This window comes from Alosa alosa, chromosome 8, assembly GCF_017589495.1.
Source record: "Alosa alosa isolate M-15738 ecotype Scorff River chromosome 8, AALO_Geno_1.1, whole genome shotgun sequence".
NCBI classification, from domain to species: domain Eukaryota; kingdom Metazoa; phylum Chordata; class Actinopteri; order Clupeiformes; family Clupeidae; genus Alosa; species Alosa alosa.
In genome coordinates, this window is record NC_063196.1 from 8,205,324 (window position 1) to 8,225,721 (window position 20,398).

The window sequence follows — 20,398 nt, forward strand, 5'->3', positions numbered from 1 at the left end:
GTAACCCACTTCCAAGGTATGCATCCTCTTATCTAACACTGGGGTAGACAGCAAATAAGCTAATTTCCTAAAAAAGTTGGGAAAAAGTTGTTCCTTCAACACTGGAGAGGAAGGTCATGAAACGACACTGGGCCCAACATTGAGGACCAGGCTTGAGGACTCACCCTGGATGCTGAGCATCTGGCCAAGCTTGAGTGCGGCACCGCGCACCTTGCACAGGGTCCGGACGATGCGCTCTGCGTTGGCCTCCGATAAGAATGGACTGGACTCTAGCACTGACTTCTTGTTCCCTGAGGAGAGGAAAGGAGAGATGTCGTCCGTCAGGTTTGTTGTCCATGTTGTCAAATCAACCCACACAAAAAATGCCAGACTCAGAGAGTGACTTAACTCTTTGCTGCTTAAATCAAGGTGTTCATAACACTCAAAGACAAAGTTACAGTATTTGGTGTCTTTAGACATCAACAATAAAGAACTACCACAGCTTAACATGTACAGTAATCATATTGTGGAAACACATGCTTTATTTTTCAAACAGCTTAAGAGGCTAAACATAGCCATGTAGCTGTTTTCAAGGCTCAAGGTTACTTTATTAGGTCTCCCAAGGGAGAAATTTGTTTTGGATAGGGGTGAAGGCTGCCACAAACACAATACAAAAACATGACAGGACATATGCATATGTGCACATATAACACAACAGGCAAATGGTGGGTCGGTGTCCCAGACTTCATGCAGTGCCCAAAGGGACCCAGGCCCGCGTCCAACCTGAGGCCAATTCCCAAGGCAGCTCTGCCCCCCACTCATTTCCTGTCTACTCTCCGCCATCCTGTCAATAGAGCCAAGAAAAGCTCAAAAATAAATCTAAAAAAAAAGCTAGCAAATGAAATAATGCAGTAGCGTGTTTGTTGGAGTAGCAACAGTTGTTTGCTGTCATTGCACTGATCATTGGCTGCACTGCATGTTGTTGCATTGTGTGCTTATTATTATGCAATGCAAAATGTGCATGTTAGAATGTTTGCATAAGAAACCTTTGCACTGGGCACACTAGAGAGCAGGACAGCACTGTTTGTTGGTAAACACTGCCTGTAATGAAGGTCTATGGTGGCCCTGGAGGATCCCCTCAACTTGTTTACAGGATGGCACTGTAGAGTGTGTGTGTGTGGCTGTGTGTGTGTGTGTGTGTGTGTGTTTGTCTGGCTGTGTGTGTCTATGTGCATGTGTGTGTGTCCAAGCATAAGCTATTCTTGGACGTGTTTATGAAGTTACTTGTCCTCATTAGTCTCTCTGTGTGACATCTGAAGGCTGGATCTCATTACTGGTCCTGTGTGTGTGTGTGTGTGTGTGTGTGTGTGTGTGTGTGTGTGTGTGTGTCATTACTGGTCCCTGATAACTTCCTGGGCACTCTACAGAGCTGCAGGCCCGTCCATCACAGATGTTTTGTACGCAGCCACAATTCAATTTGAACAAACACACCTTGTTTTACTCAGTTTGATTCCTAAAGGCAGATTCAAGTGGGCATTTATGGACACACAGGAAGAAAACATTTTCTTTGATTCCCCATTTTCTATTACAACACTAGGAAAAGAATGGACACAAAACCATCTCTAGTGGTCAACAGCAGGAGTTATACAAATGTGTGTCAGTGGGCCAGGACTTGCAGCATGGTGTAGACGCACACTGTGCGAAACTTTAGCCGACTTACTACCTTGAGCCCGGATTACTCAAGATCTGTAATCTGCCAGAATGTGTGTGACGTTATCCAGGCCACTGGGAGTTGGGAGTTACTCTACAATTAAACACAGGCATATGTTTACACCTGATCTGTTTATATAATTTATGCAATATACATTTCCAACAGATGGTGGTGTGCAACTGCATCAATTGCATGCCAAGTCAATGTGACGAGTCCTGCTCTATTCTCAACACACTTAAGACAGGAACCCTTTAAATGTCCCTGATGTTTCTATGACAAAGGATTCTAAGACAGCACAGGTTCTAAAGTTCTAACACAGCACGGCGTTCCCAGCCTTGGTGACGGACTTCTGCGACAGTGGGGCTTTAAAGGTCAGCTGAATATATGGCCTAATATATGTGGCTGGTCCTGCTTGGCAGCTGCCGGCTGAACTTTACGGACAAGTACGAACCTCGGCCGTCCCGTCAATAAAAAGGAAGCGACTGCACGAAGGAGGAAGAGTCACAGGTTTTATAAGAAGGGCGAGAGAGATGCTGCAAACAAAGAGTGACCCTGGTGTCTCATTTCATTGCCACCAGGTTGTAGAGTAATTCATCGAGATCTTTAAGGATAGCGCAAGGAGTGGCAGCACACGCATCGTGACTCAGGAGAGCCTCATAAATGACTGATTTCAGGATCATAACACAATATACTGCTTGTAAAGCAACACCGAGCAAGGACACAAGCAAGGCACCTCTCAGATAAGTTTCACTCGTCTCACCTTGTTATCTGGCAATCCTTCTGCTAATAATGTGCTTTCAACATATCCCTGTATCTAATCTGGTTAGTAAGCGCCCTATTGTTGACAGGCAGCACTAACATCAGTCCAGCAGGCTTCAGTATGTCCTACTTTTTCTGTAGGGTTGTGGAATTGCCAATCTGCAATGAGGAGGGCTTTGCATTGTTGTTGTAGATTGTATTGTTGTTATTTGTATGTCGCTTTGGACAAACGTGTCCAAAAGTGCTAAATACCATAACCACCACATTAATTATACTAACATATCAGACTGGGAATAGTTAGTCTATGTTAGAGGGAACTATGCAGTAGTGAATGCTCAGAGATTAATATAAAAATCTTGATTATTATCTTACCATTTTTCTCCTCATTTTGTCCTCCCAAACTCTTCTTGGCCACCTCAGCCAAAGCTCCAAAACCCAGACCAACAGCAAGGCCTGAAACAAAAAACACACAAGCAGGCATTGTTTTTTTTAATATAAAAATACACAAGCAGACATAGGTTTTTCTATAAAGGATTTCTGTATTCATTATTTTGCCACTACACAGAAAATATCTAAATATATTTTTCGTGGAGTAATCAGACATCTGGGATTTCTGGGACAGCATACAGGCTTCAGTGCTTTTCTACCCATGCGACTGCAACAGCAGCAGCATCTGAGTGAGTGAGTTTGGCACGGAGGTGAGAGAACAGGTCTTATCTGCAGCTGTCACAAACTGTTCTCCGTCGGAGGGAGCGTACAAAAAAGCAACGCACATGGCCCTGCCACAAATACCACAGCATACCACTATATTCTGAGGTGGGGGCAACACTTCAAATAGGCCACGCCAATGATATGCACAGTCTCAAACAGTAATTTTAACAGTCAGCACTTTCTCTTTTCTCCTTACTGGGCAATGGCAGGAAAAAACAATAACAAGACTGCGGTGAGCACGCTTTCGGCTGCTGGGGTGTTGCGTAACGTCAGCCGTTACATAATACTCCCCTAGCTTGTGAAATTCAGCAGAGAAGGAGGAACTGCAGAGCAGAGCAGAGCACAGTAACGCACTGTACGTTATCCGCAGTTCCTCCTTCTGTTGGAGCTGTGGAGATCCACAAGCAGCGGACGGGTGAACGAAGAGGACTGCCTGGTGTGTGCGAGGGGGCATTTAGGCGGGGAAACGTGGAAAGAGCCAAGGAAAATAAAGGGAGTCCGTCTGAACTCGAGGTCCATCAAAGCACGGACCACAAGGCTGAGGAACAGTGTGTACCCCAAAGCCACACTTAACTCTGCACCGAAATCACACACCTTATAGACACAGCTGTGCAACATTATATTTATTATTATATATGTATCATTTTAACCTGTGCAATACACTCTTTTAAAAGAGTTAGTTTGCATATATGGTAACACTTTACTTGACGGGTGAGTTCATAACACATTCATAGCAGCTGTCATAAACTGCACATAAAGCATTCATGACTTTCATGAGACATGTCTCAACATTCATACCAAACCTTTCATGAATGTGGAAGACAGAACGACGACAATTTGTCAAAATAAAAGTCCAACAATTGCAAAGCAGCATTGCCGTTTTTGTTCCAAACCTCTTACTTGATCACGTCACATCTGAGTCAATGGGCTACTCCAGTGCCAAAAAGACAGAACATGGTCAAGCAAATATTTTTTGTTTCATAAAAATGTATTTGTTTTATGATGTAACCTTTGCAGATGATTTCCCATCTTTTGCTACTGGGAATGTCTAACCGTTCCAGGATACACAAATACGGGTCAGCTTAATGTAGGCTAGTTTACCTCCCAGCGTTAAACTCAGTGATTACGAATACTTCATAACTTGTATAGTAAAGTGAAATTCGAGGAAGATATTCATGAAATATTTACAAAGGTTGGAGAGATTAAATGAATGGTATCTAGGTTACACAAATACGGGTCAGCTGAATGGCTAGTTTACCTTTGCGATTGTTGGACTTTGTTGGTCGTCATTCTGTCTTCCACATTCATGAAAGGTTTGGTATGAATGTTGAGTCGTGTCATGAAACAGTCATGAATACTTTATGTGCAGTTTATGACAGCTGCTACGAATGTGTTATGAACCCACCCGTCAAGTAAAGTGTTACTGCATATATTGATAATTGTGTATGTGTGAATGAGCTGCTGTATGTGAATGATTGAGGAGTAGTATTTTGAGCTCCATTTCACATCTGAATTTCATTGTATGTGTCATGCAATGACAATAAAGAAATCTAATCTAATCTAATCTTTTTCCTGGCACCGTTGCCATAGCGCTCGCTCTCAAGGGTGTGTGGGGGGCGGTCAGGCCCTGGACTCTGTAAAGCACCTCGAGACCATTTCCATTGCTCTCTAAGTGCTATAGAAATAAAATTGCAATTGAGCTGAATTGAACCATCCTGCTCCAGTTTGCTTATACTCCCAAACTAGCGATCTTTAGAGCAGGCAGTGCAGTGCAGTGCAGTGCAAACCTCAGGCTCTGGAGGCTTCTGCTCTGCCCAGCTCTACTTGGCTGGCAGAACGGAGAATGTGGATCAATAGGAGGTATTGATTACACCACTGGTTACCGTTTCCCCTGGTAATACTCACCACAGCAGGTAGAGCTACAAGGCTGTGGAGTCAGACATAAACCGCACCTGCTCTGGGAAAACACTATTACTACATAGCACGGCTAGTGCAGTGTGTGTGTGTGTAATTTGTCTATTGTGCCTGAGGGCATGCAGTTCTGTGGTTTACACTCATAAACATCCCACAGAGACTGGTACTTTGCATGGACCGAATAGAAACATGAAAAGTGTGTTAGCCCACTATACCGAAGCACAAAACCATGCAACAGTAACCAGTCTAGCCTCTTCCGCATAAAAGAAACTGGTTTGTTGGTGTTGAACCAATTCTCCTCTACACACAATGAGTTTAGAGCATTCCTCACTCGTGTCGTTGTCTGTTGTTGTGCAAACTTGACTCCTCCAGCCCCCACCCATCCCACACCTTTCCTCCTTGATGCCATCCACCACTGAGGTGACATTGAGTGGCCTTTTGGGCCATTCTCCAGCTGCCTGGGACACTCTTAAGGCAACCAAGTTAGGACAAAAGGCCTGAGCTGCCATGGCACAGAGGGTTTACAAATATAGATGGTAAGACTGGGAATAAATGTGACAACAGGCAGCTATGTTGTTGATGGTCGTTTGCAAGCAGGTCCCCACTGGTCATTTCGATGCATCTCGAGAGACATGCTTTAATGAGATTTCAAAAGTGTGACAGGTGTTAACGACAAGATGGTGGTGGTGCAAGCCAGCCAGTACACCTTCGCTAATCTCAGGGGTCAATCCTTCATCGTGTTTGGTTGCCTTCCAATGCTGGGGTTGCTACACAGGCATGAGCATATGAGAACCAGGACTGGATATCCTGTGAAGAACTTAATCTTGGAGAACCAGAACTGGATATCCTGTGAAGAACCTAATCTTGGAGAAAGTCGGTGAGGCTGCAGTTTTCTCAAGGCCGGCCAGGGCCGGGTATTCAGGTTCTGCTGGTGGAGACCGGGCCTGGTAGTCAAGGAGAGGTCAAGGGTGAGGGTGATGGGGAGATGCTGCGGGGTCCGCGATGACGAACTGGCGTTCCTGTAATGTATACGAGTGGCGGCGTGGCCTTGTAAGGGGCCGATGTGAACAGGTGCCTGCGGGTGTTTACCTATCCACTTTTGGCTCTTTTTTTTTTTTTTTTTTAAACGTCCCGTTAAGATTGAGGATCTGATAACGGGAGGCGGGGAGAAAAAGCGCCACATATCGTCCTTCCAAAGCGCCACACGTGTTCCTGCCACCAGGGTGGGAACTTAGCAAGTAATCCCACTCTGTTATCATGTACAGGGTATCAAGTGGCAGTGGAAAATAAACATTAGGGACAGAAGACTGCGAGAGAGATGGAGAGAAAAAGAAAAAGAGAGAAGAGAGAGAAAGGAGGGTGCTGAAAGGAGGAGAGCTTTTCGCACGAACGTTCCCACACTCTGAACTGTCCGTTTGGCCTGACAGTGACATGTCCCTTCGCCACCTACAGTACCAGCCTGAGCCCAAGCGACTGCACACACAAACACCCAAACAGACTCGCCCTCCCTCTCCTCTCCGACTGAGTCCAACTCCACGGAGAAAGAGGTCACTGAAAGCCTCCTCTGTGAGCGAGACAAAGGCCATGTTCAGATACTCAAGCCTAATATTCAATTATAGTTTTGTGTATTTGTGTCTGCATGTGCCTCGTGCCCGTCGTTACTGTGAATAGAACCGTGCCCTGAGGAGACCCACATGGGCATATTTAAATATTAGTTTAGTTAAATTAATTTTAAAGTTGGGCCATACGAGTCATTACCAACAACAGAAACAATCAAAAACCTGCATTATGGAACATTACAAGCACTACAGATACTATTACGTAATAATAAACACAATTATGTGGTAAAATTATGAAAATTATATATGATGACAAGCAAAGATAAGTGATATACTATACATAGAGTAACAGTGACAGGTCACATACTGTATATCACTGTGTATGTACTTAAATCCTTATCAGTTTTCATCTGAGCATTCACACTGACAACTGCATAGCCTACACAAAACAACTGTATTTCAACAGAACGGACACATTTGTCTGAATAGGCGAACGACCAGAAACATTACATCTGTATCATACATGGAAAGGCCAATCAGAATAGGGGGGTTTTATTACGAGTTTCTATCCTCAGGCCCTACCAGTCTTCAACACAACACGATTCAATTTGAACAAAACTAGATAGAAACTTGACATACTGCACTTAAATGTCTGTCAAATGGTTGGGTTCAGATGCCAGGGGGAGGACAATCTTATGTTGGACCAGGAGCGTTGTTATATCATGACCCTGAACTAGTGAAAAGTGGTCCCAGCCAGTGAGAACTAAAGCTGAAGCAAGCCAGCCAGCCGAGGGCCGGGATCCCACTGGGGAAACAGGTGAGCTGGCGTCAGCCTGCCAGACGAGCCAAGCTCTTCCATGCACCATGACACGGCCACGGCCAAAACAGTCTGCAGCGTCACTCGCAAAAGTGCCCAGAGGGCTCCATCTCTCAATCTTGTGTTGGTTGCGTAGGTGTACTGTACTGTACCTGTGCGTGGACGTGCTACAGTGTGTGTGTGTGTGTGAATGAGTGAGTACTGTACTGTATGTGTGGGTCTAGGATGACAATTTATAACAATGGTGGTAATGGATCTGTTTGGGTAACACTGAAAACAGAAGTGCAGAAAGGATGAAAAATAGTACAACACATCTCTGGGTTTCATTAGACCTGTCTAAACCTGTAACATACTTCTAGCAATGTTTGGGTCTGTACATTCTTCCTCTGTGCTAAGATCCAAATAAAAGCATTAGTGTGTGTGTGTGTGTGTGTGTGTGTGTGTCTGTGTGTGTGTGTGTGTGTGAGTAGTGTATTATGTGTGTGAGTAGTGTATTATGGACCATACTTATTCACCAACACCCCAAAACCCAAGACCGCCCAATATCTCCATCTGAGCAATCACACTGACAGCTGAAAAACCCAGAGAGCAGGGCAGGGAAGGTGTGAGAGAAAAAAAAGAAAGAAAAGAGGGTTGCAAAGGTTAAGTTGCAACCTTAAATCCAGCTCATTAAAACAGGATCTGAGGTAAAGCCCCACACGAACACAGGTCTAAAATAGAGAGGTGGTGCTGCCAAGACAAACACTGGCTGAGTCAACACACAAGGAGAGGGCCTTTATCTGACTTTGTTTTGTTTTCCCAAAGGTCAGATAATGTTACAAATACGCTACAACCTTATAAGGATGTATACAAAAATGAAAGGGAGACTCAAAACTCTCTCTTAACCAACAACATATTGAGAGAGGATAAATATTAAGCACTGAATATCAGATACAAATTTTTGATTCAGCTAAAATTCAGGGGAAATAATTTCTCTCTCAGATTTCCTCTGAGGTTATGTTTGTTAATTGCAGTATTTAAAAAAATAATAATAAAAAGAAAGTATATAACAAAAAGCTGAAAGGTCCTTACCTCCAAAATTGGCCAGCCTTCCTAATCGTGTGACAGGCACTTTTCGCTCCCTGGCCCTCTCGCTGAGCTGAAACGAGAAAGACTGAGAGGCTAAGAGGAAGCCATTGCTCTGACAGATCTGGTGTGTGATGCATTAGATTGAGATCATCTTCAATCTGTCTCTGTGGTCTCACAGTGGAGTGAGCTGAGGTTCTCTCATATCATCACTCTGTTGACATTGAGTTGAAAACACAGCACTAGTTCAAGTTCACTAGTCTTACGCAGGATGCATCTAACTGACAGCAGTGAAAACAGTTTTCACAATTATATATCAACAAGTACACAACAAATGTAAATTGAGACAGCTAGAGTACATTTACACTACTTACACCACCACCTCAACACAGATAGAAAATATATAATTATTGGTGTTGTTTCAAATGGCATGCGGCTTTTAATGCGGCTTAATCATTACTGCATTCCCACTTAGTTATAATGGAGAACAAGGCAGGACGACAAGCAGTGTAAACACAGCTGATATTGTTGGCTAACTCGTGAGAGTTTATAAGTCGCCAGAGCCACAGGACATAATGAGTAAACTGTTTGAGTATTTAGAACTTTAATCTTTTTTATGTGACCGAGATCCTTTCTTGTGCCAATAATGAAATGTCATCAATTAATGACATTTTCGTGTGTGTGTGTGTGTGTGTGTGTGTGTGTGTGTGTGTGTGTGTGGTTCTGGCTGTGCCGTGCCGGCCTACACAGTGAGGAGCAGAGAGAAAGGGCATGCAGCCATACCATCTGCTTATGGGGCTTCCCCTCGTTGCGCTTGGCTTCTCTGGCCTTCTGAATGTCCTCGGCTGTCAAGCCGCCCACGGATGAGTGGTCCTGATGGTAGCAGCGGACCTGGTGGAAGGAGCGGACCTGGCTGGAGAACTGCCTGCTGGGGTCCTTGTAGCCCTCGAACAGGTTGGACTTTGCCCCCGGCGCTGCTGCCGTCGAGCCCGCGTGGTGCCTGAACTCGTCTTCCATGCCCCTCTGGCCAGAACCAGAACCTTCCATGCCCTCTTCTGCAGTGAAGTTGTACTCTGTGTCCATTTCGGAATCAAACTCTGACATGCTCTGCTGTTGACCACTAAATTCCTGAAAAAAAAAAACAAACACACATATATTATGTTATAATAAACATATAAATGAAACACATATTAGTTGCCAGTATAAAGACATTTCTAAATATAGAGCGTGATTGTTACTATATGCATAGAGGAAACACTTTGCACTACCTCCTACATAACATAGACCAAGAGGTTTCTTTTTGTCATGTTAAGTCAACAATAAGGCTGCAAGACAAAAGCGACATCCAACACTTTCTCGACAGAGATGTCCACAATGAGAAGGTTGTTTTAAAGTTTGGGGTTTACAATTAAAAATTCATGCAGCAATCAGTAGGTCACTCTGAATCCATTCTTCAAGCGTGGTCAGAGGCTTAAGGCATTGTTCAGCGTGGACAATGTATTGGGAGGGTTTAATTAAATCTTTTTATTACATCATGCCCCAGCTCAAAGATGCAATAGTCTCGAAGTGTGACGTAGCGTTTCCATGACGGTAGAATCACTGGATCTAAACAAACTTTCGAAATGGCATAAATAGCATTGAATGTAGACATGTGGCATCATTTCTAGCTAATAAAAATAAATAGGCCTATATCCATTTAAAGGTGTTTTACCTGCTAGGCAGCAGCTTAGCCACATAACACGGATTCCATGGCAGGTGTAATAGAAAGAAAGAAAATTCCAGTGGATATTTCACGTCTTCTCAAAGACTGGCGGCTGTTAAGAGCGACGTTTTTTGCCAAAAAAATAAAGGCAAAACACGTCTGTGAATTTAAGGATTTTAACCGCATGCTGTGAAGTTACATGCAGGCCTCTTTTACGGAGGAAATCCATGCTAAAATAAAACTCTGTAGTCACAAATTTGATCGTGTTGGTATGAATATATGTTGTAGTATACGATTCCTACAGTGTAAAAAAAAATATACTAACGTCTTAGAAAACGTTGTAAAATTATTGAAATAGATTAAGAAAGCCACCGCTATGGTGATTTCTAATGGTAGATTGATTTGTTTAGATCCAGTGAAATTGCTGCCTTGACAACGCTACGTCATGGCTTCGGGACTCCATCTTTGCCAAAGCTGTCTGCGCCAACATTCCTTTCTGTTAAACAGGTTCCCCTTCTTGCCTGTGTATGGGCAAGTGAAGCAAGCTCCAACCTGCGACTGAAGCTCCATGCAGGCAGGACTGCAGCAGGTTTATGTCAGCTCACACAAACAGCAGGGGCAAACACATAAGAGCAGCACCCACCCGTCCCACATCACTCTCAACCCCACTCCACAAACGCCACCCTTTCCCCCCACCCAATCACTGTGTTAGACCGTTCTCAAGATCACAGTCTTGGTCTCGTCTAGGAATTGATTGTATTGTTTGTATTGTCTTGGACATAGAGGACTCAAGGTTTTATTTCAAGACTAGACCACTAGATCACAATGCCTGAAAAAGTATTTGTAAACACATTACTGTGATTGGATATAAAACATTCTGCTTCAAATGCTTCAAATCAAATGTCATTAATAATTTGATAATCCTACTTTTCAACAGCTGTTCACCCCACCATTCACACACGAATGCAACTGAATACAGGGTATAGGTAAAGATCTAGAAGAAGCTCTTGTTGTCTAGGATCAAGCAGATGTTAGCCAAAGTCTTGCCTTCCCTTGATGCTTGATACTCTGGTCTCGGTTTAGGTGGTCTTGACTAGACTACAACACAGCTCCACCACCAACAGCCCCACCTCACCTCTTCTCTCCAACACCACCTTCCCAACACCACACCTCTCTCTCCTCCACCCCTCCAACAGCACTTTTTCTACAGGGTTCGTACACCTATTCCAAGATCAAATTCAAGCACTTTTCAAGCACTTTCAAGGTCAATTTTCAAGCTTTTCAGCACTTTACAGCGGTGGCAAATGACATATTATACAAATACTAACTCAAAATGATTTTTACTTTTTTATCATTTAGAGATGGTTTTAATAGACAAAAGTGTGTTTCTTAATAGCAGGAAAAGAAATTAAAGGAAAACTTAAAAATGTGTCACCTGTCAGGAAGTAGACTTTGCTTGCTATCTAACTGGCTGTGTCAATATACACAAAAAAAAAAAAAACATTAAATAAATAAATAAAATAAAATAAGAAAATAAATCACTCAACAAATAACTATTCTTTGCTGAATATGTGAACTCAAACTAATGTTAAGGCTCGCTCTTTCATGACAGTCAAGACTGATTATGTCTCTTTCTTGCCTACAACGGCATGCAGACAGGCCTACAGTACATCTGTTATCATGAGCTACCAACCAGTAGGCTAGCAATGCGGAGATGTGACGTTGGGTGACATGAAGATGACGGAGTTGTCATATAAGTGGATAAATTTAACTTCTTGCCAAACGGCACGATATGCACATAATGCATGGTGTTTTAATGTCCTTTCCACTTGTAGGGCCTATAAGCATTAAACCACAAAACTAAGCTGAAGTTTGAGACCTGACCAAGGCCGTAGCCAGGATTCAAATACCGAGGTCAGGGGTGTTGATAGAAATGTTGCCCCCCGCAAAATATTATGGGGGTCCGGGGGCATGCCCCCAAGGAAGAAAAATTTGAAAAATAACCCCTTAAATGATGGTGAATATTGCGGAAACTAATAGATAAATAGACATAAATATAATTTATACATTATATCATAAATCACACTTAGAAATACAGCCTATTAGGCATATGGTACATTTATAAAAGAGCAAAGTAGCCCTATATATGCCTATGAAAGACTTCACCATAGAGGGCTGTAATATAAAGGTGATCATGATCATTTATGACATGTTTTGTTTAAAACTTAAACCAATACACTTTTCCACAATATTATTCTACTTTTTTAGATGCACCTGTACAGTATATTTTAAGAGCCTTTTCTCCAAGGATCTTGAGGATTTCTGCTCCATCTTTAATTAAGAATGCTCTGCTTCTTCTCATCAGAGTAGTGAATGTTGCATTTATAAATTTCAGGGTCATAGAACGTTCAAGCTCAGCAGCCTGACACAGTGAGTGTCACTTCTTGACTCTCACTCACTTGTTAGGGCCCTTTGCCTATCATTTCCCTCTCTTCTCTTAACTCTTTCTCCTCATTTCCACCTTTCTGCCCGATTTCCCTTCTCCTATCTCCTGTGCAAATAACTGACCAATAATCAATATCATGCTTAGATAATATCCATATAAATATTTAGGCCTACTATTATCTACTATCTAGGCTACTATCCTTATGCTACTATTTTCAGTGCAGGTTAGCTAGCTGCAACTCCACTGAATTTCAGCATAACATTTTGAGTAGGCCTTGAAGTCAGCCTTTGTTCAGGTCTGACGATTATTTATTTTGGACAATGGATTTGTGGGTATTGAAGTTTATTTGAGCTGCGTGAGACACCGTGTTGCGTTTGTTAGTTAGGACATAGCTCTGCGATAGCAGAGTCAACTCTACTTTCATTCTGACATGTCAGAGGTATCTACAACTATGTGTTGCGTGACGGTGCGTTGATGCAAGGATAATTGTTTTGTCGGCAATTTTTAGTTAATAAATAAAACGAAATTTGAAGAAAGGTGACCTCTATGGTAGATACGGCCATAGCATGACTGGTGCGGTTTTGCATTCACTTACCATAAAGTTTCGTCTCCCTCTTCAACCTAACTTTCTCCTTGTCTTCCAATGATTGGAGCTAAGTAGCCTATTCAATAATATATTAGCTTTAAATGGCGACCCAGCTAGTAATGCATCTGTATGACCCTAGCCTACATGATTTCTGTTCAACAGTCTGAAATAGCTGTTTTCTAACCAACGCTCATTAAAACGGCAACCTCACTTCATGTTGATGGTCATCTCCGACGGTGTGCAGGGGGGCGTTGTCACGCATGAAAACAGACTGGCAGATCAGTCACACACGCAGAGGCGCGAGCGAAGACCATGGCGGAGAAGTTTTAATTTTAAACTCTCCGACTTTCTGCATCTAATAGGCTAAGCTAACTATTCCATCAAATAGCTATTTGTCAATTTTAAGCATTTTCAAGCACTTTATCCGAAATGCAAGCACTTTTCAAAACTTGAAAACGTAACATTAAAATTCATGCATTTTCAAGGATTTCAAGCACCCGTACGAACCCTGTTTCTAACACCACACCCCTCTCTCCTCCACCTCTACTGAGTCCCTCTGCTCCTCACCTGCATCTTCTGCATGGCCGCTCCCATGCCTTGCTCTGCAGTCATCTGCATGCCCTGGGCGAAACCCTGGGCGCCGCCATTGCGCAGCATACTGGCCTGCGTCTCGATCACCGCCTGGCTCAGCTTGGCCAGGCCCCGCATCAGCAACATCATGTCCCCCGCCATGATGGGTCTCCTTCACACCTGACGGACACAACATAAAGAGTCAGACAGACAGACAGATAGATAGATAGAGGATCTGGGTTAGGGGGTGTGTTGAAGTTTGCGTATAAAACGCTAGATGCTAACATCGAGTACCCACGCAGTGAGCAACTGTTATAAGCAAGGTGCAAATTACATCAAGGTAATGAGTTTCATCGCTAGGTAAGGGTATATCATGAATAGTATACTGAAAAAAAGAGTGTATCTGTAATATACTGCAAGACATGTTAAATAAAAAGGCTTTGCTAAATGAATTACAATGATGAAGAGTATCCATGATAAGGGGTTTGAGGTTGACACAAAATGCTAATACTTTATAGTTAACGCTGTGATTGTGTATATGGCCGACACTGTAAACTGACAGATACGGAAAGCACATTTGAAGTGACCTGATCCATTGTCCAACTACACAACAGGCTTCTCTCATACGCAATAAGAGTGTTGTGTACTGTGACACTATTGCGTAAACAACAAGATACATTGCAGGCATTTTTCAGTGACTCAGTTCACTGTCGCAAAGGTAAGAGAGCAGACCGCAGCAAACAACAGAGCCACAAAGTGACGGTCAGTGAAAACACACCAAGCAAACAAACAATGCAGTGCTAAAATTAACTCTCAGAAATATGACCCGTCATCGGCTTTAGGTAACCGTAAAATGAGCCGAGGGTGAACCGAACCAGAGATTCCATAGGCCGTAAGAAATGTTGGTCATGGTGCGTTGGGGCGGGTGTCATGCTATTGGCTCAGGGTAGCATAACGGTGGTGGCGATCATGGGGGCATATGGCCAGCAAAGCACTCAACACCAAGGATCAACAACCTAGGAATGCAAGCACAACACAGCTGCTATCGTGCCTCACTGCAGCCAAGACATTCCCTCAAAGGTTAGGCCAATTTCACACAGCTCAGATAAATGGCTGTCCTTAACCTGTGACTGACCAAAGTAGCACCAGGTACCTGAGCTATCTAGCGATAAGACTGGGCCATCATGTTTTCACCACTTTGACAGGATGGCAACCACTTGTGACACATGTGAGGGTGTTCCAAGCGATCCTAACAGACGGAGTATAACATCCACGTATCGTAGATAACTAGCATGTCTGACAGCATGGCTAATGGAAGCCCACTACTTTGGTACTGTGCTGACATAGTGAATAAACTATTTTGCCTACTCAAACACTTCTTCCTTATCCATAGACTAGTATCGATTTTGAGGATGGCTCTTTTCCCTTTCTGGTCACAAGGTTTAGCTCTGCACTGAGATGGAATTACATGGGTGACTCCAGCCTTCACATTATTGAGTGAACTAGCCCTTGAAAATATATATAGAGAAAGCCTCATTCATTCCAGTACTCGGACGGGGCTGCTGTGCACTTCTGAAAGTCAAACATTGTAAGGGCAAATAATAAGACGCATAAAACAGCTTGCTGACTGTCGGCTACTGATCCAGAGACAGCCTCTGCCTAATAACTCAAACCGACCAACCAACCGTGTGCAATAGTGTATAAACAAAACGCGAATGGTCACAACAAGCATGAATTGCACCCCTTGTTTTATGCACTCTTGTTTTACTTGTCAACCAAGCAAGGCTCCTGTTGTCCTCCATGGGGTACATGCCAAGAAAGCAATTGTCCTCTTATCAAACAGGGCTCGTTGACAAATCGCCCTCAAGCTAAGAATAGGGACGAGACGAATCGGTGCTGTGCAGTTATAAAAGTGTTAGAAGGGCACCGTCACTCACGCTTCCCCTTCTTTCGGGAGGCCTGGAATTGCTGGATGCCAAAGGGAGGATTGTCTCTGCTGCCAGACTGCTCTGCCAGTAAATTTGCCCACTGCCCACTGCATGGCCTTTCCCAAAGGCTTAACAGTTTGCTCACACACTGAGAGCTGCACAAGGAAATTACCTCATAGTGTCTGTCTTCTTGACATTGTGTGTTATTGTATTACTGTATAAAAATGGCCCCCACGGTTTTGATTCATTTTCCAATAGGCAAACAGTAAGAATGCACATACAGGATTCTGTGTTATTAATCTCTGAACGTCTTGCTAAGCTCTGTAAAAGGCTTCTGGTGGAGACGGCACTCTTTTCCATCACCGTCTTTGATGGCACACTTTACAGTCGAAGGACAGACACCACACACACACACTCACTCACAAGCACACACCTACCCACGCACAGGAGTCTGCTCCCGTTAGCCAGTAAGTCTCTCCGGATGACTTTCTCGCTTGGACAGAAATAATCCCCCGCAGCCCTCCCTTCTCTGCAGCACACTGCTGTGTTGACCTAGACTGCTGGGAGAGCCGGACATATAAAACAGCTAAGAGGCAACAGCAGTGACCAACTGCAGAAGAGCAAAGAACCTACTTTAAACAGGAGGGTGTGTCTATAGGTCTCTTGATCGTTTGCAAAGACAGTGTGTGCATGCATGTGTGTGTGTGTGTGTGTGAGCGAGCTCTTGATTAGTGACCATGCCATGGCGTGACGTCTGCATGTGACATTTGTTAACATTAGAGGGCTGTGGTGGACTCTCTTTAGACTTTAGAACTCAACAAGAATGGTGTCTCTGTTCACCTGACCGAACGTCTCCTCTCGTTCTCGTTTGCCCTACGCATTCCAAGTCCAGCAGCATACGTAATTGGTGGCGTCATGCCAGATGAGTTAGTATGGCTTCGGCCATTCGTCCTCAGCATGCAGACCAACAACACCGTTTGTAGCAGCCAATGTTTACATTGGTCTACTTAGGCTATGCCTGATAGAGTAACTAACCTAATGCACCAATGTGTGTTGTTCACAGGGTCCGAATTCCACAAGCTGGAACGAGGAGAGCAAGGATGTTTGCCTTCCTCTCATCATAAACCCAACTAACTGACGCCCTCATCAGTGTTATCACCTAAAAAATTCTTTTGATTAAAACACTTTGATCGTATCATGGAATTCAGAGAGGCCCTAATGGTCAAAGGCTTGTCAAATAAAGGCACAGTAAATATTACATGTACTGTAATGATGACAGTACTAAGTACACGGTACAACCTGAAAGCACAAAAGAAAAAAGCTTTAAGCTGAATACTGGGGCATACTGGCACTGAGTCCACGAGTGTTATTCAGTTGTCTTATCAACAAACAGTCAAAGCGTTGAGATATCACCACAGCCATGCTTCCACAACAGGGGTGTGGAGGCCAGGGGCGTGTCGAAGCAGAGCGGAGCCACGCTTGAACGCTGACATCGCTTGTTTACGCTAGAGATGAAGTGTGTAGGTGGTGGCATGCCTGCGCGCATACCCAACCCATATTTATTTTTTATAAAGTTTTATGATTTGTTTTAAACCTTACATTTGGAGGTCTAAGCCTATTGATTTATTCTATTTAGGTTAGCATTTCAACATCAGCTGGTGGAGAAGTTTTATAAAATGAACATAGAAAATCTGATTTTCCAGTGAGCAAAGCCTACCCATAACATAGCCTAGGCAAGTTCATGATCAATCAGTGAAGCTTCCTACATCAGTTCAGTCACAGGTACCCTTTTAAAATGTGTATGGAATATTGTAAGCTTTAATAAGGGCCTGATTGTGTAGGCCTATATCACAGTTGCTGAAATGCACCATTGCACAACTTCCCTGCACAATTTCAAAACAGGAACATCAGCATAAACATCCATGGGCCTGGAACACTTGTTGCCATTAAATGGTAACCTACTGTAGCCAACAGATTTATTATATTACATCAAAATAATTTAATAAAAAGGAGACCAGGCTATATGATTATCACATTTAGAAGGAAAATGTAGATGATGAATATAGAACCATCTTCTGCTAAGTACCATAACCATAGAACCATCTTAGAACATAACAATGAGTTAATGTGAAGATCAGAACCCATCCTAAAACAGTCCCCATTCCTATCAAAAATGTGACCACATGTCAGTTTCCAGGACGTCAACTTCAGTAGAGGTCTCCCTCGGTTCCCACGACACCAGACACACACAAAAGTGCATGGAGGAAAAGATAAAAGCACTGCCTTCTAAACAAATGCCAATTAACAGATGGAAAATGGCTGCCGTGTACAAATGATTCTAACAGATAGGTTAGAGGCCAGTTCCTTTGCACTGTCCCCTCCACAGCACTACTGCACTCTAGGAGGCTGAGAGGTCTCTGTGTGTGTGTGTGTGTGTGTGTGTGTGTGTGTGTGTGGGGGTGTGTTTGTGTGTGTGTGTGTGTCGTCCGAAACTCACAAATTGAATAAGAGGACATTGTAATCACGTCCATTAACAATGTCTCTGAATATGAATGATGTGAACTGGATGGGATGGGGCACTCTGGTCCAGTGCTGGAGATGATCCAGAGAGCCTGGGAGGTCCCGATGATGGGTGGTATGAGGAACAGCATACGTCTTTGGTAAGGTGATGATGACGTGTGCTTAGGACTATGTGTCTGTGGTAAGGGGGGCAAGGGGGTGGCTATGTCACCCAAGGGTTCAACTGTCTGGTGAGCAGAGATGGGGACAGAGAGTTGCAGGAGAGATGGAAAGGTTTTGGTATTATCAGCCAATCAGGGATCAGGAATCAAAGGACTTTGGGGCAACACCCCTGTCTTTCCTGTTTACAATTGCTCGATTAAGCATTCCTAGCAAAACCACATAGCTCCATATTAATCATTATCAAACTGAGCTGATATGATATAAAAACTGTTGGACTATACAAAGCAGTAGATTAATAAAGAAAATACAGATAATAAAACAATGTAGGCTAGTATTCATGGTAGCCTAAGCCCTAATGCCTTAGTCATCAGTCAAAGATTAGACCAGACCAACACTTCTGATTATGATAAATTAGTTTACATTTGAAACATGGCAAACCTTACGCATGCCATCCTGTCCATGTATTTTGCATTCTAAAAATCTGATTGTAAAAAAAGAAAGTCTGAAATCTGAAATTCTAAGAATCTGATTTCAAAGGGGGAAAATCTTCCTGATTACCATACACTTCTTGACAGGCTTGTGGCTTGATATGAAAGCGACACCAAGACCATACTGAAGTGAAGTTTGGCACCAACAGAATCGGCAAACAAGTAGCCTCACCTAAATAGTCCTACTTTGCTGAGGGTGCCAAGTGGCATTTGAATGTGAGGTTTACACTTAAATGTAACTTTGGTCTATCATGCTTGAAAACATGGCATAGTAGGAGAGGATTTAGTTTACTTTTGAATCACAATAATGTTTTTTACAGCTCACAAGTTTACACAAGTTCAGTCATCGATTGTCAGATCCTGAACTTCCCACCACACAGGATGTAGTGCTAGGCCTAAATCACGTTTAAAATCAATTGCCCTGCTCGTATGATTCACAGGGGACGTGACTACAATCATGCACCACATCAACTTTCCAACTGCTGAGAAAGCACTGAAAGTAGATTGTAGTAACTGGCCACAGGCAAATCAAATCACTATCTACAAAAAAACTGCACACCACTAACTAAATAGCAGGTTGACTTAGTCAACTTAGCAACCAAACGCTCATCAAGGCACGTTAACGTTACACTTAAACAGCTTAAAAGGTTTGAATCAGTTTAACGTTGACGTTAATACATTTAACCGTTAGCATCACTATACCACTGAATCAGTAAGATAATTTTAAGTTTATGCATTACTTTAGTCACACATGTCCGTACAGATTTGTCTAATTTATCCACATCTAAAATCGAATTAGAATTCATCCGTACCATTCTAACTAAAAACATCAGAAATAAATCGACGACAAATAACAGACACAACAACGGTGCTAGCGAGAATTACGTGGGCATAGCTGCAGATCCTGTCATCGTTAACCTTGACGTGACATGTGCCTCCATATTCTGAACAGTTTGCTATAACGTTAATATCTGCTACTTTGTCGTCAACGTTGCATATAAGAAGACTAAGATTCAATACCTACCACCTGTATTAGCGAATATCAGTGTCGTTCCGCACTCTGGCTCGTCCCCTTCTCTGGTAAAGCTTGCACCATGAGGTCAGGTCAGCCAGCTTGTGCTGCTGTTTACCAACTTTAGACTGTGATTGCTTGAGTTATTTTAGCCCGCCTCTAGCAATATATCATTGGCTATCTAACTATTCTCAAAACTGTGGGCAGTGGCCAAGCTCTAACCTCTTATTGGCCACATCACAAACAAAACGTCAAACAGACCTTTTAACCAATACGAAGACATCTGGATTCGAGGGGTTGTCCATGCTTGAATTTGACAGGCTACGACCTTGTTATTTACATGTCCTTCAAAACCCAGGCAGTCCCACTTTCCAGACTGTAAAATAAAACCAAAGATTGTTAAGGCGGAGCAAGATACTTCGTCGTAGTTCATGTCTATGGGCGCGAAATGGGGATCGAATCCTGTCTG

At 43.1% G+C, this 20,398-nt stretch overlaps 1 protein-coding gene across 2 annotated transcripts in view; it reads right to left on the bottom strand.

Moving 5' to 3' along the window:
• The window catches only part of coq8aa (coenzyme Q8A, genome duplicate a), a 36,301-nt gene extending 16,226 nt beyond the window's left edge, over positions 1 to 20,075 (bottom strand). Inside the window, exons 1-7 of one of the 2 annotated variants that reach the window (XM_048250230.1) lie at positions 19,942 to 20,048; positions 16,185 to 16,307; positions 13,817 to 13,999; positions 9,299 to 9,643; positions 8,522 to 8,588; positions 2,822 to 2,902; positions 165 to 290 (exon numbers count right to left, since the gene is read on the bottom strand). In XM_048250230.1, coding sequence (XP_048106187.1) covers positions 165 to 290; positions 2,822 to 2,902; positions 8,522 to 8,588; positions 9,299 to 9,643; positions 13,817 to 13,981 — 784 coding nt within the window. In that variant the 5' untranslated portion in view covers positions 13,982 to 13,999; positions 16,185 to 16,307; positions 19,942 to 20,048. Of the gene's footprint in view, positions 1 to 164; positions 291 to 2,821; positions 2,903 to 8,521; positions 8,589 to 9,298; positions 9,644 to 13,816; positions 14,000 to 16,184; positions 16,308 to 19,941 lie in introns of both variants that reach the window. The other variant, XM_048250229.1, reaches the window with a different exon arrangement.
• Positions 20,076 to 20,398: the final 323 nt, after the last annotated feature.